The sequence below is a fragment of the Neopelma chrysocephalum genome, unplaced genomic scaffold (assembly GCF_003984885.1).
Source record: "Neopelma chrysocephalum unplaced genomic scaffold, ASM398488v2 Primary Assembly neopelma1_23, whole genome shotgun sequence".
Classification (NCBI taxonomy): Eukaryota; Metazoa; Chordata; class Aves; order Passeriformes; family Pipridae; genus Neopelma; species Neopelma chrysocephalum.
This window is the reverse complement of record NW_020897691.1, coordinates 1,730,877-1,753,571: the sequence shown is the minus strand read 5'-3', so window position 1 is coordinate 1,753,571 and position 22,695 is coordinate 1,730,877. Positions and strand designations below refer to the sequence as shown.

At 39.6% G+C, this 22,695-nt stretch overlaps 1 protein-coding gene across 1 annotated transcript in view; it reads right to left on the bottom strand.

Moving 5' to 3' along the window:
* The window catches only part of PLD5 (phospholipase D family member 5), a 177,040-nt gene extending 156,516 nt beyond the window's left edge, over positions 1 to 20,524 (bottom strand). The window contains exon 1 of the mRNA XM_027684113.1: positions 20,052 to 20,524. Coding sequence (XP_027539914.1) covers positions 20,052 to 20,237 — 186 coding nt within the window. The 5' untranslated portion in view covers positions 20,238 to 20,524. The remainder of the gene's footprint in view (positions 1 to 20,051) is intronic.
* Positions 20,525 to 22,695: the final 2,171 nt, after the last annotated feature.

The following is a 22,695-nucleotide window of genomic DNA, read 5'->3' as shown; positions in this document are numbered from 1 at the left end:
GTGTTCTGTGACAAGACAAGAGTCAATGGGCACAAACTGAAATGCAAGATATTCTGTCTGATCATCAGGAAATGCTTTTTTAATGTGCCCAAGTGAGTTGAGTCAGAGTGCCCAGAGAGGTCCAGAGGAGTTCCCATCCTTGGAGGTAATCCAAAGCTGTCTGGACATGGTCCTGAACAGCCTGCTCTCGGTGTTCCTGCTTGAGCATAGGGTTGGAAAAGATGACCTCCAGAGGTCCTTTCCAATGTCAGCCATTCTGTGAAGGCAAAGCAGTGAGTTTAGCTGTAGGAGCTTTTTCCCCAAAAGTGCCTTGAGCTTCTTTCCTCCCTGATCTGAGTTTTCTAGTTTTTCCTTATGATTGTCTTCTTCAGGCATTTCTGTGAAAGATAGCTAGAAAAAAATTAGTATGTTTTGCACTGTATATTCTGGGAAGAAATATTCATGTACATAGCTTGACTGTGTTAGGTATTTTCCTAATTTGATGTTAAAACAGAGAACAGTTCAGAGGTTAGTGGGTTTTGTTTGGTTTTGGTTTATTTTCTTCCTCAAGCATAATGAAGAAAAAGAATTAAAATGTTTCTGAATTTTTCTGTTCATGGAGAAGTCTACTTGTTTCAAAAATGGGCTGGCTTAATTTACAGCTTTTAATTTCTACATCATCTTTTCTACCTATTACTATGAAGACCATACATCATGGAAGCAAGTTTTAGAATATCCATTGTGCCTGCATATCCATATTTCTTGACATAATTGTTTTATTCCAGTGTCTACAATTACATCTTGCACTGTTTATCCAAATATTTGAGGATAAACTCTCCTAGCTGTGAGAAGCTATGGCCACACAGAGTATGCAAATAGTAATAAATGCTACAAAAGTTATCAGAATGTGTGTGCACTCCTTAAGACAGATAAGAAGCACTTTATATGGGAAATGAAGTGACTGGTAAGTAATATTATGAATTTGCACTAGCAATAAAAATTTAATCAAAAAAGTCCAGTAACACATGCCTCTAAGTTTCACCCTTCCTGAAAGGAAACAATAGCTAAATCAGCATGCTAGAAGACTGAAAACAAGTAGTCTGAAGTTGCATAAAGCTCTCTGAAGCAGATGTTATTACGAATTGTTGGTATTAATACTGCCTTTCAAAACTAGGACCTCTACCGTCCTTGTGCTCACATTCACCCAGAAGCCAAACAAAAGCCCTTGTTCAGACACACAAGCCTAAGGAGCCTTAGCAAAATGCTAAAATGTAATATGATAGCATTTAAGCTTTCACCTGTCAAGAACACAATAATATGCTTCATTTTGCTCTTGGCTCTAAGTTCTGCAAGGCAGTGAGGACACATTTTGTAAATATAAGAACTTCCAAGCAAGTCAGAGCCCTACCTCAGAAGCTAGTAGGCACATCTACAGAAATAACCTAGTCTTGTCATTTTCGGAAATAGTTTCTCTGTAATGCTTTGGATTAGGGCAAGTAGAATTTTACTTCATGAAAGCTAACTGCATAACAGTTAATGTTGATATTGACATGGAACGAAAAGGTAATTGAAATTATTTGTCCTCACATATCATCGTGTATTGCAACAGCCAGAAGCATTGGGCCACAGCCACCTAGGTTGCTACTCTGAAAAAGACAGAGGCCTACAAAGCATACTCTGTAAGAGGCCATGAAGAAGTCAAACACATCTCTAAAGATGCCATATTGCTTTGCATTTCAACCAACCCGAGTATATCAACCATCAAATGGGAGGTTTCTGATCAGCTCCTCTCCTCACATTCCTGCTTGTTAGATACCAGGTCAGTAATTGTTGGGTTGGAACCACCTTGATGGGGGGGGGGGAAACATATGTTGTGTGTGGAGGGGGAAGGGATAGGTCAAAGCCCACAGAGGTAAGGTGGCTTCGTATCCCTCATGACAAGCCCCTGGAGGCCACATGGGGAAGCCTTGGAGTAGCTGTCAGTCAAAAGCAGCCTAGGAAAACTTAACACACCACAGCTCCTGGAGCCCCTAACTCAGCCTCAGATTGGCAGGGACAATGAGAACACTGCCCCTCACCCTGGCCTGGAACCCCAGATGTGCTGGTGGGTCAGACATCCCACCTGAGTGGGTTGGCTACAGAGACCAGAGCAGATAAAAACAAAAGCATATGTTTGCCACATGTTGCAGCCCTGCCATCTGGATGTGTGAGAGCTTGTCTTCCACAAGGTTCCAGTGGTAGCTATATAATCTGTCTCTCCCTCTTTCTCTCTTCTTGCTCCCTCTTATTCTCTTTCTTTGCTCCTTTCTTGATGCTTTGGGTAGCTTAAAGCTGGAGGGTTTAAATTTTGACTTAAGTGTTGTGGATTAGTATGTGCTGGGTCAGTATTGTGGTGGAACATTTTGTCTAGCTTGTGTGGTGCCCTTTTGAACTTTTGCCAAGTTCCTCTAGTTTCTCCACTAAATTATCAATAAAAGTGCCTCTTGGGAACAAATCTGTGGCTTATTCTCTTGGCGCTAGCTCGAGGTAATAAAGAATCCTATATATATATTTTAAAGTAAAACTCCTGGCTGAGCCTGTGAGCTTGCAGCTCAGGGGCTGGAGTGTTATACTGCTCCTTTCTCTCCATCAAATTTGGCTCAACCTGCAGCAACATGATTGCTAGATTAGTTTCAATACCAACCTGAAGATGAGACACGCATAGAATTGTATCTAAAATTTCCAGTGTACCATTTATTCTGGTGAGCTGAAATGAAAAAATTTATGTTATCGTTTATCTAAAGTATTCATATGGCTCACAACTTGTCCATATTTTATCCTCTTCACTGGGTATATCCCCAGAACCCTTATAAAACGCTGAGTAACATTATTAGTCCATTATACGTGCAGAGAAACAAGTTGCAGTGAGAGTATGGTACCTTGTTCAAGATCACAAGAAAAACATAAAATACGTTTCCACTCTATCTTTAAAAGGAGTAGTCCTGAGACACTGTCCTGGGATCTTATTCCCTGTCTGTGACCAAAACATTTCTTAGGGTAGGCCAACTTTAGGACACTCAATCTAGAAACTGAATATAAACTCATAATAAAGTGAAAATTTAATAATATCTTCTCTGCTCAGCTCCATCACTCTTTTAAAGACTAGCCAATTTTCTGGAGCCAGGCAAACTTCAAGGAAGTTAAGCAAAGCTAACTTTGCAACAGAAGAAACTTTTGGCAGACAAGGAAATGTAGTCAACATTTTGAGTCTCAAATAGTACTTCTACTGTTAGATACTCTTTTCTCTAATAGAAAAAAAAATCAGTTGCAAATATGGTCTGAAATCTCTTAAGCAGAGTAACAGTCACTGTAGCTGCACACAGCTTGCCTTGGGAGTAATTCTGGGAATGTAATAGCCAGGTGCTACTTCTTTCTTAGAGTTGGAAATGGCAAACACTTCCCACAGTCAAAGTGAGGCCAGGCTCAGGAATCAGCCACTGAGAGGCCAAGCTTTTCATACTTGAAGAGAGAAGGCAGCAAGTGAGGAAGATGATGAGGACATCACTTGGATTTACCAAGAGCAAATTGTATTCGTCTAATCTGAATGCCTTCTGTGTGATATGACTGTGAACTCTGTGGACTAGAAGAAAGCAATCACACTGCATAGCTTGACATTACCAAGGCTTCTGACAGTCTTCTATGTAACCCTTACAGAGAAATCAGCAAGGTGTGCACTGGATAACCATGTAAGTTGGGTTAGAAACTGTACAACCCATGGAGATAAAGGAGTTGCAGTCAGCATACAGAGGTCAGCTGGTGGCCAGATACTACCTGAGTATCTCAGGGATTGCTACCAGGACCGGTATTGAGCAACACAAGGCCACAATTCAGAGAGATGTCAGCAGTCTCAAGAAATGGTCTGACAGAAGCCCGGTGAATGTTAGTGGCAAATGTAAAGTCCCACACTGGGGAGAGGACCAATATAAATACTAAAGAATCAACGTCCACAGTAAAGCAAATGGATGAATTAGCTGGCAAAGGGTAACACAGACAGTCATGCAAAAGATTATGTTATCTTGTCTAGAAATCCAGAGCAACAAAAATCTCACAACTTTTCAGAAATTAAAATGAAAGAAAATAAACTAGTTCTATGTTTAAGATCCCAAAAGACATGACAAAATGAAAAGGCAAGTGTAAAATCAACACCTCCACTCCCTTAAACCTGAATATATAGGAGAAAAAGCAGCTTCCTAAGTGTTAAAGAACTTTCTGCGGACAGTTTGAGCTTTAAGTAACACCTTTTCCTCACCTTGAAATATCCACTAGAATGCATACATGGTCAGGAATTCAGGATTGAGAAACTGAAAGAAGCACTATTATTTCAAATGTTCACCAATCCAATGCTTTTTATCTGCAACCAAAAATTAATTTTCTCAATGATGCAAACCTAATGAAAGTAATTTAAGAATTGAAACCATTGCTATTGCCATAGCTGACATCAATACTGCACTTGGAGGCAACTCCAGATAATAAAACACTTGTCCCCATTGGGTCTGATTTTCTTATCCATGCTCTTTATATCATCCTATCCCACAACATAAAGAAAAGAAGAAAATAACAGCTTCCTGATTATCTGAAATATCCATATCAATCCATGTTTCCCATATCAAGTGAAAGTGTTCACAAAACACAACGGAAAGGAAGGAATTTCAACTCTCAGGAAGACAACGTTGTCAGTCAAATTACAAATGGACACTAGTCATAGCATGCAATGGGTTATTCACACAGAAAAATTATGACTGAGGTGACAGCATTGTTCTCCCTACATGCTTCAAGTCATATAACAACGTTACAGACTATATGGTAGCATTAACAAAGAAAAACTATTATTTCTGTAATCTTGGTTTATAATAGATGGGAAGGTATTCTATTTTTAATGCAGTTTTTGTTTGAAAAGTGGTACGAAAACTGCTTGAATTCTTTCATAAATAAATGGCAACTTGCCTGACATAAAGACTACAGAAAGAAACCAAAAACCCTGTATCTAAGAATAAGTATATTTAAACAAATCAGATGAGACCATTACAATTTACCTTGGTTTTCAGGAGATATCCACACATACAGACTTTGGAATGGGCTTTTTTGGGATTGAAAAAAAGCTCGCCTCAGAAATATTTGTGCAAATGTACATTTGCAAAGGCTTATGCCAAAAGTGTTTGTGTAGCCATTCAGATATTACTTACGTGCACACTGAATTGCAAATAAATAAAGAATTTAAACCAATGCAAACTTGCAAAGAACTTGTCATCTGCATTAGGACTGAAAAAATTAACTCACAATTAGAATATCCTCAGCTTTTGGAAAACAAGAATGACACCTATTCTGTCTAAATACTTCATATTCCCCTCTTTGGTGGTTTCTGTAGCTTCCACATTTGTCACTTGAAGGCATGTAACAGAAGGTAGTTAAACGAGCCAATGATTCCCCATGTCTTGGGAAGACACTAGAGTCCATGATACCACTATAAATTAAAAAAGAAAATCAATCTCTGCATCAACATCCATGTATGTTTCCAGAGCCCACTATTCCAAGGAGTCAACCACAAAAGTTACTGCTCTTGTCTCGTTATAACATTTGGCCAGTTTGTATGTGGAGATTCATGACGGAGCTTCTTCTCAGCCAGAGCCTTCAGGTGAAAACAGTGAGTCCACCAAAGTGAGCATACCAAAAAAACAGACAAAACCAAACAGCAACAAGAAAAATAACCAAACAAAACCCATCACCTTTCTATTTCTAATTGCTTGCACAAAAGTACTAAGCTAATACAGAACCCAGAACTCAAAACCACTGCATGGAAAAATAAAAAAAAAAATAGATTTTGTACCTATCGTCTCGCAGTGCAGGTCTTCTCCTCTGATTTGGCTATCCAACCCAAAAGCTTTCACAGTCTGAGATGAACAATCATGTTTTTACCTCCAGAATCCTGAAGAGCTTCTATCTTTCTATCTACTACTACAAGCAAGTTTTCTCCTCATTTCAGGAATCTTCCAGACTACAATTTCCTTTAGTTTCCTTCAAGCTTCCCAGTTCCTCTCCTCTGCTTGCCCCACCTCCAACCCTAAAAGCTTCTTCAGGCCTCAAGGCTCAGCTGCTCTCAAAAATCACTCATCTCTCCCTTCCTGCAAAGCACAGCAGCAGCCAAGAGAATATAAGAGAATATATACAATACAAGAGAACCTTCTATCCGCTGCCAAGCCTTCTTTTTTTTTTCTTTTTTTTTTTAACAAAAAGAAAGAAAACAACACACTGCATGGTAAACATGCAATAAATACAATTAAACAAAGCTCTCAGTTACAGTATCATGCTCAATAGTTAGAAGTATACACATATGTATACATATTCATTACATAACATGTAATTAAAGTTAATTAAGAAGAGCTAGAACAAGCTACTGTAAAATCAATATAACTCACAGAAGAGAGGTCAGTACCAGCGGTTCTGTTGTTTTCAGATTACATCATCATGATGTCTCTAATTAGACTTGCAATTATTATCTACAACGGTATTTTGGGAAGGTATTTCCTTCATGATGGTAATAATCAAATACCCATCAGTAACTGGTTCCTCATCAAGCTACTCTAGTAGAGTCAGAAATCCCATGTTAAGAGCCTGAACAAATTAGCCAGATATGCTATCAAAAATTAATAATGTCCAGAAATAAACTGAAAACATCTGATGCCAAACAGAATCATAAAGTGAATAAATAAAGTAAGAAGCATTCACAAAGGTTCTTATAAAATATTTTTCATCTTCCAAATACTGGAGAAACATGCATTTAAAAAACCCAAAACACAAGTAGCTGTTAGGGAGAGACTTTTATCAAAAGAGAAATCATAGAAAGCAACAGCTCAAAAACAATAACCGGATTAGTCCAAACAGGAAAGGATCTTACAGCCTTTCAAAAATACCACACTCCTCACCTCTCTTATTTAAGCAATGTATTTAAAAAAAAACCAAAACAACACAAACACAACATACGCATACAGTGGTTGAAACCTGGGAGCTAAAACACATAAACATTTCAAATGTTTCATGTCCATCTTAGGTATTCTGGCCTGTAAATCAGAAAGTATTACTATACAGGGCTACTCCTATAATAAACAGGCATTTCTAACATCTGCTGCAAATTTCTTACTAGTTCAGAGAAAATCCTATTTACTACCTGCACAAACTAACTTGAAAAGATGCACTCTCAGTTGTCTGTTTGTGAACAACAAAAATAAATGTGCAATCACTTGAAAAAACAGATTCCATAAGACTGAGAAACAGGTTTTTTTCATTCCCTTTAAGGCACAGTGGTACAGTTGCTTGTATTCCTCTGCACTGAAAAAATCAGAGCTCTCATTTAATCAAAAGGAGAGAGATTGTGAAAGAACACACTGTTGGCAGACACTACAAAGTCACACTGGTGATGAAAACTTTTGTTGCTCTTCATGTAATCATTGCGTTTTAAATTGCTAGATCTATAGACCACACTTCCAAGGCTGTTGGCCAACTCCAACTGTCACACAACTCAGACACTTCCATCTTGCTTGTAAATTCGGGGTTTTCAGAAGTGCATATTCAGGATTTAGGAGTTTAAATCAATTAAGAACTTCAGAAAGTATTGCCTTCCCAGTATAAAAATCATGTATAAACCTTGTAAGAGAAGAGTATTTTTGCAAATCCTACATTTATTTCACTCACCATATTTTCCCACACAAGGTGCACTGCAGAAGGTGGCATGCAATACCAAAACAGGGCTGTGGATTTTTTAGAGAAGTTCAAAGGGACAAGCCAGCAGGGTGGGGACAAAGGAGTAAAGAAACATAATTTAAAAATTAAGCATCACAAAAGAACTGATGAGATGAAATTAATAGGAAAAAAAGGAAAAACCAAAGGCCTTGGTTTGGGTAGGTAAACCCAACCTCAGAGAAAGAAAAAGGGAGACAATTGTGCAATACAGTATATTTTAAAAAATTGATATGAACAACAGTTATTTAAAGCCAAATAGAATGCCTGGAACAGCCCCAGCACAGACACAGAATAGAGGAACAAAGTGCACACGCTGAAGAAGAAGTATTTTTTTAAAAATTGAAATTTCCAGCAGACCAAGGTTTCAGCTGTCATATGGTTGCAGAAACAAAGAGATTGAGGTTGATGAGCATTAAGACCATACACCACACAGCCAGAGAATGCTGTCTCGCACATTCCAGTTTTCTGCAGCAGGAGTTTGATGCAACTAAGCCATGACAAAAAGGCTCAGAGAGAACAATACTGCAGAAAACAGGATAAAATAACACAGAAAGGGTTAGGTACCTGCCACAAGCCCAATAGGGAATTAAAAGAAAAGCCTGCAGGGACAGCAGCTCACATTGACAATGGAAATCACCTTGTTCAAAAGGGTAACATTTTCCAAAATACATAAGTGTTTTGTTTGATGATAGACACAAAGGAATTATTGTCACTATTCAAACAATAAATCATTGTAAAACATTGTAAAATCATGAAACAGCAGGTGTATTGATATATTATGATGCTCACAATATCCCAAATAAGCACCAATCAATCTTCAACATCACAGATTTGGTATAAGTCACATTCTACAAACAAATCACCCAAAACATAGTTTCAAATTGCAAATAATTTCGAAACAGTTTGCCTTTCATTCACTGGTATTCTTTTTGTTTGCTTGTTTTAAGTAATTCATTTTAAAGTTATCTTTCCTCAGAACTATCCCATCACCTGCAGTAACCAAGGTGTCTGTATAATCTTTATTTATGTAACATGACTTACTCAAAAGATGCATCTTCTCAGGGATCTAAAAATCATAGTTCCAATATAGAGGCAGCATTGAATATACTTCATTCTATACTGTTTTAAGCAGCACTAATGCACAGGGCTGCACGCATGACCTCAAACTATTTTTTATCTAGTTAATAGCAAAAGTCATCTGTTCACAAAATATATTGGTTTTCCATGAAAAGAGACATAGAGAAATTGTACAGTTAAGCAAACACTTCAAACCATGACTGAAGCCACATCTGTATGATGTGAAGAATAGGCTACTATCCTACCAGAATTTAGCATTATGAATCCTGTTGAAAACTCAGGGAAAATACTTTTCCATAAGGCACCCAAGACCACAAAAGTAAGTGGATAGCTGCCTTCCATATTACAATTTACAGGACTAAACACACTGCTGCAGCCCATAGGACAATTCCTTAATAAGCAGGAAGAAGTTATGGAACATACTGATTCAAGGGAAGAAAGGATACAGTGTGTTCACTATCTCTGGCAACCCATTGGCTTGAAACCTTTGAAACACTTTATTCCAGAAGGTAACAGGAAATAGGCAGCACAGGATTACAACTGCACATCAACTTCTGTTTAGGAAGACAGAAATCGCCACCGATCCTACTGCATATGTTCCAGCCCTAGAGCAAACTGACAGAGCATTAGCTCCGACTTACTGCGTTCCACTCATGTTCACAACCAAACTTATGCTGGTTATTTTATCATTGCCCATGAAGAGACTAAACAGGCCAAATTCTGTCAGCAGCAGCCAAAGCCACAGGAAAGATGCTGTTTCAGAATTTCTATATGACCCCTAATCACTTTGTTTCTTCTTAGTGTTTCTACATGCTAGTGGTCCTCCTCAGCAAACAACTAGGGGGGAATAGCAGAACTTGATACAAGTCTCCATATTTATTGTAGCCACCAGTCATACAAATAGGCATTCTTCTCTTTGCTCACCTAATTAATTTGTCACAAGAGGCAAAAATGTTTTTTTGAGGTTTCATTCTTTGGTTTTTGTTTTATTTCGTTTTTTTCCCAATTATTATAATTGAAGTAGGTGCACATTTCCACTTAAAGGAGCACAAAACATGAAATAAGATGATACCTGCTATCACTAAACTGAGACCATATTTCAGTTTAGGTTTCATTTGCTTTGTAGCATGATGGGCATTCTTTTTCACTTACACTTTCTAATGAGGAACAGAAGTATCCTGATGGGGAGCAAAGAAATAATTTCACAGGTAGCTTTGTTCTGCTGAGCTTTCCTTAGGTATCTGTTCTTGACAGATAATTGCAGTTTCAAATGCATCCTGCATCTGACTTACTTCCTCCTGTATTCTCCATTCTGAAACACCTTAAGGTGGACTTAAATGGTGAGCAACTATATCTGTATAATTTTTCTCATGTTCACATAGGCAATACAGTTTCTTACATCCCATCTGTTATATTAGGATGCTTTCTGTCCTTTTGATAGCCTGTCAAGGATTCTCCCCTGTGCTAACTGCAAAGTTTTCTCAAATAATGTATCCAGCAACTAGCCTGATGATCCAGAGACTTAAAGCTCAAGAAAAGGTGAGGAATCCAAGACAGATTTTTCCTCCAACTGCTTAGCATGATATATTGAACTGATCAGCTGAGCTGATCAACAGTCTTCTCTCAGGGAGCTTAAATCCATAGTAATGAAGTCAATGGACCATGGTTTTGGAACAAGATCAAACAAAAGTGCACAAGTTGCATGGTGTTCCAATCACTGTCACCTTTAACACCATTCCCAGAAGTAAGTAAACAGCCTCAGCTGAGGTGATGCCTGAAGTTTATTCAGCACATAATGCATATTCCCTTATCAAAAAACTCCTGCCTAGAAAGGATTAGTCATGGAACTTAATGGACAGCAGCACAATTTCTGTAACATGAAAAGCAGTAGTGAGACATGCCATGTTTACTGTGGTTGGAAGTGCTGAAGACCTTATTGACTTTTACACGTTCCCATGTTTCAAAATAAATATAAATCTGCTCATTATGGCAGGGTTTTTACAGCATATACTAACTTTAAGAAAACCAAGTTAGAATTCAACCTCAAGCAAATATGCCTTTATTACGGTAACAATAGGATCAAGAAATTTAAGCTGGTCACAATCACTTTCTCAGAACTGCTCCATATTTGGTTCTGCTCCAAACAGTTTAAAATGCCTTGGGGAAATCCAGCCTATTTTATGTATCAGAATGGTAGGAATTATCTGAATCCCTATTTGTTTTATTAGCAGCAATTTTCAAGTACATTAGCTTTTTTATTTCATTAAACATTTAATTACAACTTTAAGTAGAGAAATACAAATAGCAACAAAAAATTAAAAGAGAATAGCTAGTATTTATGAGTTGCAACAACTTCCTCAACTATAAAACAAGCCCTGATTATGCTGACATAATGCAGTCAAAAATGGAGCTTACTAAGTTTTCTTAAAATCTTGATTTTAAGGTGAGAAATTAATAAAATGCACAACTTTATTCACCTAAAATAATGCACATTCAGAAGAGGGTTTTCAGGTTGTGCAAAAGTGGGAAAAAATTGGTAAATTTGTCTTCGTCTTCAGAAAGTAATCCAATGTACTATTGCTAAAAATATCACTCTGATATTTATCTGTCCAGGACTAGATGCTATCTATGCAGTCACAATCACAGCGCATTGATCAAAACAAAAGAATACAAGTCCCTGTAAAAATACTCAAATCCTACATCATATTTGGAAAGCCTTTATAAAAGTTAAAGAATTCTGAAGAGCAAATCCTAAAAAAAACAAAAAACGTACAAAAACCAACCAATCAAACAAAAAAAACCCTCAAACCAACCAACCAATCAAAAAAAAAACACCAACAAGAAAACTACAATCAAACAAATAAACCAACCAAAACCAAAAAAAAAACACCAAAATAGGTTTTTATTTACAAGCATTCAGAAAAAAAAAAATCCTCTAGGAATAATTTTCCAATCTAATAAAAATTGCTTTCTGATTAAATCAATTCACTGACATCAATGTATTATTCATTTCCTCTCTTCCACCCCCTGAACTTCTGAGGTTGTTTTAACTCCCTGCACATATTTCTTTAGTTGAGTGGCCCCTCTGCAGATCAAGGCCCAGTATATAGTCAGGCAACTTCAAGAAGCCCAGCACTTAAGTCACTTTGAGGGAAGAGTAGGTTAACTGGCTTCCTTTATAACACTAATGACCAGTAAATCTGTGAGTGCCTCAGTTCTCAATAAACAGATCAACTGCATCCCCACAGGGTAAGATACCTACTTATACATTCAGCTCATTGTTCCCACCTGGGCATACATGTCTCAAGCAGGCAGCAGCACAGCTTCTGGATTTGGCTGATTAGGGAATATGGATCCCAGCATGCACGTATTGCCTAAGAGAAATATTCTAAGGCAATCTACTTTAGTTCCCAAGAACTGTGAAGGACGAGTTGCAAGCAACTTGATTGTCCACTCAGACTACACAATCTTACAGACACTAAAGTAGTGTCACTGCATGGACAAATTAATGCTACACTTTATCACTCTAACAGCTCTCATCTAGTAATGCAAAAATTCAACATAAAGCATCCAGATCTCATTTTAAGAACCTTCTTTCAGATGAAATATAACAGAGGGGATATTCATTGTAGAAGAACATATGGACCTTCCAAGAAATTAAGAGGGTGCCTGTTTTTTTTCTTCTCAGTAATGAAACTGTGAAAAAGCCATGGGAATCAGACCTGAAATAATGTTACAAAAAAGCAAAGCAAGAGCTGGGCAGTTATAAGCCCATCTCTTGTCCCTCAAGAAAACATTCTATCAGGGAAGACAGATTCAGGGAGTCTATTACCAGCACCAGACTCTCTTTTCAGAAACGATTAAAAGTGTACGATTTCCCATCTTGAATGACAATAATGTGAGGTTTATTAATCATTGGCATGACTTGGCCTGTTGTATCCAACTTTCAATAGTCTGGTAAAGTTATTTTCACTTCAGTATTTTAGCATTCCTGGTTATGGAATGGAAGAAGGCCTAAGCTGAACACACAATCTGTCACAGTGACTAGCTTCTTTGGGCATCCTCTCCAGACAGTGAATTGATTGCATTTGTGAGGAGTTATTAATTAAGAATAATTTTCCTAGTGTTTTAAATACTCCTACTACCCTTAAAAGTGCTACTGTCAATGGTCAGCTACAGGACCAAAGCAATAAAAACTGCAGAGAATTTGGTTGTGTAACAACCAAGGAGATTAGGTTGCAAGTTTCTGCAGCTCCTATTTCAAAATCCTTAAACAAGGATGGTCAACACTGATAAAAAGAAAGAATGACCAGAGTAAAAAAATTATTTGGATTTTTTCCTAATGTTGATAGGGAAATGCTTTTCCTATACTTACACTGAAGTTAACATCTGGAACAAACACAGACTTAGATTTAGATCTTTTCTTCAGAAACTAGAAATCCTCATTTCTAAAAATACTTGAATGGGTTGAATTAAATTTATACAGGTATATATAAATTAAGTGCGACTTTAAAACTTGAAGATATTTTGTTTTCCTGTGCAACAACATAAAGTCAGACACTATAAATTAAGCTTGTTACTGTGAATATGCCCCTCAAATATTTTAAATTTAGCTTTAGAAATTTGGATGTTCAAAGTGACTGATATCGAAATCATCAGAACTGACGTGTTAAATAATGCAACGTTGAAAGTTTTTCTCATATGTCAGAGAAGGAAGAGGTGCTTCTAGGACTAGTGTCCTTTGTTTACATGGCTAGGTTTTGAGGGGGTGAAGGGGCAGTGCAGAGGTGGCCTCTGTGAGACCAGCAGCTGCCCCCATGTTAGACACAGCCAGTTCCAGCTGGCTCCGTGACAGACCTGCTGCCTGCCAAAGCTGGGCCCACCAACAGCACTGGTTGGTGCCTCTGTTGGTAACACATATAAGGATAAAAACCACTGCGCAACAGTTACGTGAGATGAGCAAGAAAAATGTGAGAGAAACAGCCCTGCCAACAGCAAAGTCAGGAAAGGAGAATGGGAAGTAGGGGTTCCAGGTGCCACAGCACAGATTCCTCTGCTGCCCATGAAGACAGCAGGCCCCCTGCAGCCCATGGAGGACCATACAGAGCAGATATCCACACTGCAGCTCATGCCAGAGCAGGGCAGAAGCTGTAGCCTGTGGAGAGCCCACAAAGCAGCAGACTCCAGCAGGAAGTGCAGCCCATGGGGGACCCATTCCTGGAGCATAACCCATGGAGAGGACCCTTGCTGGTACAGTTTTTGAAGAGCTGCAGCTAGTGTGAAAGACCCACATTAGAACAGTTTGACAGGGACTATATCCCGTGAGAGGGATCCCACACCACAACAGTGTGAGGAAGAAGGAGTGGTAGAGACAAAGTGAACAGGCCCCATTCCCCAATACCCTGTGCCACTCAAGGGATTGAGGGGAAGCAGGTTGAAGATTCAAGAAAAAAGATTGAAGCCAAGCCTGGAAAGATAGGAGAGAAGCTGGTTTTAGTCTTGTCCTTGACTCTTATTACCCTATATTTAATTGACAATAGACAAAATTAATTTTCCCCAAGCTTAGCTCAGTCATAAAAGGAGTGACTGAGGTCACTTGACTTGTTCAGCTTGAAGAGAAGGAGGCTGAGGGGAAATCCCATCACAGCCTACAACTTCCTCATGAGGTGAAGTGGCAGGGCAGGCACTGACCTCTTCTCTCTGTGATCAGTAACAGGATCTGACGGAATAACACAAAGCTGTATCAGAGAGGTTTAGGTTGGATATTAGAAAAAGCTTCATCACCCAGAGGGTGGTTGGGCACTGGAACAGGCTTGCCAGGAAAGTGGTCACGACACCAACCCTGACAGAGTTCAAGAAGCATTTGGAAAACACTCTCAGGCACATGGTGCAATTCTTGGGGCTGTCCTGAGCAGGGCCAGGAGTTGGACTTTGATGATCCCTGTGTGTTGCTTCCAACTCAGGATATTCTAGGATTCTATGAACTCATTTAATTCAAAAAAAGCCAGGTGTTTGCATTTATTTCAAGACTAGGGCTGCTTTGGGAATGTGGATAATGTTTTTTTGAATTCTGATTTATATCCTTTCATCATTCTTCCTTAAGTTGAAGCTGTTGGCTTTGTCCAGCAACTGACTTGGCTTGACTGAGTTCTACTCCTGTTACTTGCTTTACAGCAAGCTACGTCCCTCGTCTTTGCTTAGGTGTTGCAGGTTATAGCCATACACATGGTGTCTTCTGCATCCTTTTGAAGACTATAAATCCATCTTCTGACTTTTAACATTTGTGTTAGTTTTATTGCAAAAGAAGAAATGCACTTTTAAATTGTCCAGCAATGTTTTTGTTAACAATTTCCAGTATCATAAGAAAAAAAAGAGAAAAATAAAAGCTACCTAAGAGACCTACTAGTTTTTGGATAGCAAAAATGAACTGGCAAAATTGGATTTGGGATTTCAACTTTATAAAGGTATTATGACAGGTGAATTAAAGTTATATTTTATTTCTGATTTGGTCATGCGGCTCTGAGAAGTATCCTGGCCTTGTCAGGCAGAATGGTAAAACGCCTCAGGCCTAACATCTGCACGTTAGATATCTGCCTCTGGTGCCAAGTGACACTGCCCTCCCTGTACCTCACAGCCACTTTTCTCTCTGGGTAGCAATGCTGCCAAAGGGATAGCAGTGGGCTGAGCTACTGCGTAACATTAACTGGTCAAGTAACAGCAAGAGTACTTAGAATCTGAAAATCCCAACGTTGCCCTTGCTACTGATCAGAACTTCAGTAAAAGACTAGAGACGATGCAACAATTATCAATAATTTCTCCTAATTATGATTCTACTAAAGATAACAGACTGAGGATAGCCAGGAAATAAAACTGTCCTGATACCAAATCTCCCCAAAAGTTACAGTCTTGAAGTAGCTTCTTAAAAGACAATTTTTAAAATCTTTTAACATAATTAAGTAAACAATTAAATTTACAAGTTATTAGAGAAAGACCACCACTACATCTTTGAGAAGGAAGACCTGTATTTGTCATAAAAACAAATATATGTTTGAAGCATATCTGTTGTAGCTTAAAAAGAAATCTGTTCAGCTTTTGTTTTAAGCTTTGATTATTTAAAATTAAGTTCTCTAGAATTCTTTGCTCGGGTACCAGGAAAGCAGGAAAGCTACTTGTCATTACTGAAGGATGCAGAGACATGATGGAGAACTGCTGTAAATTAAACCAGACATAGGTAACTCGCATCAGCTAAAGGCTATTAGGTTAGCTACTCTTTCTCCCCCTCCGCCTCTCTCTTAAAGAATTCACATTTCCTTAAAAAAGGCCACACCAGGTAAAGAGAAACAAACAAACAAAAACAGTATGCCAAGGAAAATTTAAGACAGTTTCCACTCCAACACTTCAAACACCAGGCTAACAACTTCACAAAGAAGCACAAGGAAATAGCTGAAGCAGATACACAGAATCTAAAGAAATTCAACTCTTCAGAGATTTCAGCCAAAGGTTTGCAACATCGCTGTGGTCATATCTGCAGTGTCGGCGTTCCTCACATCTCTAGTAAATTTCTCCGTTAATTTTATGGCTCTTCAACATATTTGGCCACAGCACACATGTACACTGAGGCATCACTTCAGCAAAAACTCATTGGACCTTTAAACATATTACAGCAGATTCACTTAATCTTAAATACAGCATAGGGACCCCTGGTGGCCTAGGGGTTAGGATGCGGCACTCTCACCGCTGCGACCCAGGTTCGATTCCCCGGTCCCCCGGGCAGATGGAGCTCATTAGCCCTGTCAGGCCATCCATCTATGAGAAGGTCACTCTAAACAAACCTACGTCCTGAGGACCTCACTGCCATTGTCCAAGCTTGCTTGGCCCCAGCAGATGAACCTTAGGATTAAAGGGTGGGCTCAGTTCAGCGCATGCTGTGTCTCACCTAAAAATCCATTGCGCAGGCTGGAAAGGTAAAAGACCTTTCCCAAAATCTTTGTTCGCGAAGACTGGCCATTAAATACAGCATATGAGTTTACAGAAGAACAGGGGTGAGTTGTGTTCAGATCTTGTATAGTAAAAGCTGTGTTGCTGCCATTTGGAAAAAGAGAATCCCACAAAAAACCACTAGCCAATGAGGAGACACACTCTATTAAGATCCATTTGAAGAACAATTAATTAGCAAGATACCAGCAATATGTTCCAGATTTTGACTTCCTCTATGGTCAGTCAATAATTAAATACTGAACTATTTTAAAGAAACTCTATCATATTTGTGCATATGAAGTTATTCTGTGCTTTTAGAAGAGATAGAGCAGTTGAATTTTGAACCTCTTTACTACACTCTTCCAACTGAGATCTGTTTAAGAAAAAAAACAGACCAAAAACCACAACACCAAACCTCACAATTTTGTTACAGTTTTGAAATCTAGAAACAAACTTTCTATATTTGAGATCCTTCTTACATAAACTATTTGATACAAATTGGCTTCAGAAGATGTTTTTTAATCCGTCAAACTATATATGGATTAATAAGTGTTGCACACGAATAAGTCATGCTCTTCATTTTAACAAAAGTCAATATAAAATACCTACTGTGGTCTACAGGGACTTGCTGTAAATAAGAAACAAAATATACTGGCCCAATTTTATCCCTATTACAACTGAAATCAATTTAAGAAATCATTTCAATTAAGCAAAACCCAACCCCCTCTACAATGCTGAAAGAGTACATATGAGACTTCAAAATCTGTTCATGAATATCTTGACTTGCATTCACTATATACCCTTCTTCTGCCTATATCTGTCACTGTATAGCATCAAGTCTATGACGACATACTTTTAAAATCAGTGCCTCCATGAATGCTCACTCCTTGTATTTTGATTTTATTTGTAGGTATCAAGTAACATCATTATCTCAGAGACAGCTGTAAGACATGTTATTCACATCCCCCATCCACCTCATGAAGTTTGCATATTTTCATATCCAATATTGGCCATAAGCTATCATGTCAGTGACTATACCATTCAACCATTCAAAATGATGCAAAGTAATTTGTTTTGGAGTGGAAGAGTGGAGTGTAGGAAATAACTTCTTTAGCAAGAGAACACTCATAAACCTCAAAGATTTACCTGAAAATAGAAAATAACAACCTTGCTCCAAAACTGTATAAGCAAAATAGAATTTATAAATAAATAGGCATTTTATTTACATTCATGCAATAGCCTGTGTTTTACAACACTCATGAGTTATGCAGCTACCTTAAGCCATAAAACCAAAGTATTTTCACATATCTGCTGTTGACATATCGATGTACTGCAGGGTATTCACAATAAATGTAAATGAAATAAATACTTCATGGCAAGCAAGAAATATCAGTGTTTCAATTTTTTTCTTTACATTGTTTGAGTAGACTGTGGGAATAAAAATAAGTAGTTCGAATGAGAGGGAAATCCTCAGAAGACCATGTATTCATACCACATTGATTACAGAGAAAGCTTTTCACACAAATGCTGCAGGGTTATTGAAGATTACAATTGTGACAAAACCCTGTCTAAACAAAAATAATAATAAAAAACCCACCACAACAACAAAAACCAGCAACTAAACCACACACAAAATAAAGGTTTTGCACTTTCAATCTTCAAACAAGTTAATGCTTATTTTCCTTGTCCACGCTAATATTGAATGATTTAAAATACAGGTGTCTGAACATGTTACCAGAAGAGTGGGTAGCTATCAAACTGTTGACAGATTATTCCCCCCCTCAATTAATGCTCATTAATTTGATCATAGATATCAACACGTAAGCACATCTACCAAAAACCTGTTACAAAAGCCACAGCTCAGATTTTGGTGCTTTCTATGTTTTAGCTGTACTGAGATAAGACATTGACCTTTCTTTTTGATTCACAATGGGAGAATACTCCACTTACAAGCTTACTACTGTGAAGCCTTGTTGTCAGGGTGAAGAATCACAAAAACATGTGTTAGAAGGCAGATAGGATTCAATACCTTTCTCAACATTTGAAATGTGATATTTCCAACAGACAATCAGTTCTTTTCAATTCCCTGGAAGTATAAACAACTCCAGTTTAAGATTTCACTAAGAGGAATAAAATACTCTGCAGGTTAGGGGGAAGGGAGGGTAATAGCCCATGAATTAGTTGGTAAAGGACCTTCTTCCAGGTTACATCTTTACAGGACTCTACTATGCCATCTAGGATTTTCATGTAATAAAGGCAATTTATCCTAGTAATCAGACCATTCCTATTCGAAGAAACTTCAGGTAGCTGTACCACAAGAAATATTTTTCTGTGCATCTTGAAGTCAATGTGACTGTGATTGCAAATTATTCACTAATGTAAAAAATGGCAGACTGTTGCATTATGCAAGCCCATTCACACTCTTTTGCATCCCTGTAAATGCAGCTACTTTCCTGTCTTGATTGTACTGTACACTGTAACAATGGGTTTCACCTAATAAGCTATTCAGGAAACTCTTACATTGCATGCAGGTCATCTCAACCCATTTCCTTGCTGTTACAAGTAACATGAAAAATGCTTTCAAACATCATCTGAGACAGGAACACTTAGAAGCACCTTAAATTCTCATAAAATATTCACTAGAGCTATCCAGAGTATCAGTTCTATTGTGGTATCAAACATACTTAGTTAAGTCATGTATTACTACTGCAGGAAGAGATGTCTTGAAGGAAATCTCTACACCATATAAATTGAGTATGTTCAAAGTCCCATGCATGAAGAAGAAAAAGAAGGGGGGGTAAGGGAGGGAAATCACAGTTAGAATTAAAAAAAGAAAAAGGTAAACGCTATTTTCTTTTAGCTATTATAGAACTACACTATAGTCACTGTGAGATAAATGCTCTAACCTCCACCTGCACCATCCCAATCTTTCTCCTCCCACATCAGTGCTGAATTTGCTGGAATAGAAGAATGAATTAGCCAAGAATGTTAAAAAATATTTCCAGTTAGGAAAAGACTTGCATGTGATTTGGAACAGTACTGACATCCCATTTACATAGTATTTGACCAGTATGGCACCTCTAAGTACCTCCTTTCTCTACCATTTGGGAAATGTCATGCCCAATTACTGGAGCAACGCTTTTCTTCTGGAGCCCCAGCTGGCAGACGGATAGCCTAACGGAGTACCTAGACAGAAGTCTAGAAAGAAACAAAAAAGGGGGAAGGGACAAAAGAAGCTGGCTTACGTGCTCCAGTTTGTCTTTCCTCCTCAGCCAGACACTGGCACTGTAGTCCTGCTGCTTGACAGTGCTGTAGAAGTTCGCACCTACTCTGGTGAGGCTTGGAGAAGGCTCCCTGGGTCTGCTCTTCAGCCTCATCTGCTCGAAGCCCTCATGGGGGGATGAGGAGAGCCAGTCATGCCTGACTTCCATCTTGACATGACAAGGCAAAGTCCAAGGAAAAAAATCGAGAAATTAAGAGGCACTAGACAAAGATGGTCCAAAAAGGAACAGGATGGGGGAAGAAGAAAAAGAAGGAAAAAAAAAAACCCCAAACACCTAAAAATGGTAAGAGAAAGGGGAGACAAGGAGAAATAACAAGATAGGAGGAGTGGAGGGAGAAGAAAAGGCTGTAGGTAGGAGAGAAAAGCGGACTAGGGCACTCGGGAAGGAAGGCGCTCCAAGATGCCGCTGCTTGTTGCCCTCACCGCCAGCAAGCTGCAGTCCAGGACCGACGCAGCGGGAAGCGGCTGCGTGCGGCTGTGCCCGGGACGGCGGCGAGGGGCGGCGCGGCCCCGGCAGCCGAGGCCGGGCGGGGCCGCCGCCTCCAGCCCGCCTGCAGGTTGGCGCAGTGGAGGGGCCGCCGCCCGCCCGGGGATGAGCCCGGCTCCTCCCCCGCCTCCCCCTCCCCGCAGCCACCTTCGGGGAAGCGGCGAGCGGTATGGGAGAGCGCTTCCCTTTGGAGAGGAGCCGCTGCCTCTCTGCCCGCTCCCGGGGGACAGGACACTCCCCGCTCCCGTGGGGAAGTTCACTCAAACCCTTTCCCCCCCGTCCCGGCGGGCACCGACCCGCCCGCTCCCCGCCGCGGGGCCGGGCAGCCGGCTGCCACTCCCTCTCCTGGAAGCCTTTGTCCAACCTCCCCTGCCCAGAGGCTCCCTTGGCCGCCCCTCGCTGCCCTGCCTGGGCCGTGGCGGGGTGCGCCCCTCTCCCCAGCCTGGGCCCCGCCGCGGCGAGTGGGAGATGCGGGTCTGCGGGTGCTGGAGGCACCGCGCCGTCCTCTCCGCAGCACTTCTTCGTCACTGTGTCCCCTCCCTCCCTCCCTGGGCAGGGTCTCCCGGTGCTCTCAGGCGTAACCTGACCGAGCTGCTGGTCCTTGCCCCGGGGCAGGGGGAGCGCACCTCGCCTGCCCAGGAGGGGAAAGCCCCCGCCCGGTTCGGGGTCCAAGTCCGAGTCCCGCCTGGAAGCCCTCGCCCCCGCAGCGGCTCAGCCAGCACCAGACCTCAGAAATCAAGTCACTTCTGTGGTTCCGATGGACCATGTCGCTGGGATGCCCACACTCGTAGATACCTGACACCTAGTATTTCTCTAATAAAACAAAAGACCTTTTGGAGTGGTTTCTATAGTCCGCTGCCATCCCTTTTGGTAGAACTTGGTATGTGTTGCTATTTAGCGCAAACGTGTTTCAGCAGAAAAAAAGGACTTTCCTTTTTCACTCTATGAAAAGCCACCTCGCTAATTGCCCACACACTCTGCAAAGCTATATTAGGCACAGACAAAAAAACTTTCTCACAGAGTGCACCAAGAAATATTTACTGGAGCTCAGAACAACATTTTAGTTTCTGGCTAGTATTTGCAGTCAGGCAACTGTTTGCATGTATTACAGTCCTTTGAAAACAGGTGCCTCTATGGGCATATACAACTGATACACATGCATCTGCAGAATTCTTTTTTTTTTTTTTTTTGCTAGAGAACTAAACTGATGGAGCTATTCAGATAAAGGGATATTGAACTACAAGTCTACATTTGAATCCAGTTAACTTGAAAATAGCCTTTGAATGGTAAAATAGTTCATCCAGACAAATTTGTGAGGACATTGTTGAAGAGCCCTCTGCTACTTGAGCTGGAGTGAGCTCTACTTTCATTTGATCAGAGCGCAAATATAAAATATCCTTATGATAGGACTCAAGGTGTATTACTGCAAAATATTGGCCAGAAACCAAACAGATATTGAATTTTTTCCTTTCGATTTCCTAAGGATAAAGGCAAAACTCACATCACACCTCATGATTGAGGATTATTATTAATAGTAATACTAGTATCTTCATGAAATACTGGAAAAGTAAACTGAACAGTAGCGGGAGTTTGGTAGGAACACAAAGTATGGTATTTTCTTCTAAAACTAGAAAGGCAATTTCATAATACTTACTTAAATACTACTACAAAAAATAGTATAACAAAATAGCAACAACCAGAGCCAACAATGTCATATGTAAATAACTTTTAACTCACCAGTATAAACGATTTGCAGCTTGATTTCTATAGTTCGTAAATCCAGGTATTTCCAAGATCGTCAATACAACCTCAAAACAACTGGAGCAAAAATTAGACACCCACCGCGTCCCCTCCCCCCAACCACGTGTCCCTGCTGCATTCAGGACACACCTGAAGGCACTGAGTTGTAATGTGTGGCATATCCCAGCTACAGCAGTTTTTAGCTCACACAGAATAATTTGATTAAAAGCCTGCTGAACAGAACTTTAACTGCAGATCTCCGTTTATGATTTGTATATCCTCATAGCTGCACCTACTATCAAAAGACTAGAATAAATCCAATCATTCAGGGGAAAGAAAAGAAAAGAAAAGAAAAGAAAAGAAAAGAAAAGAAAAGAAA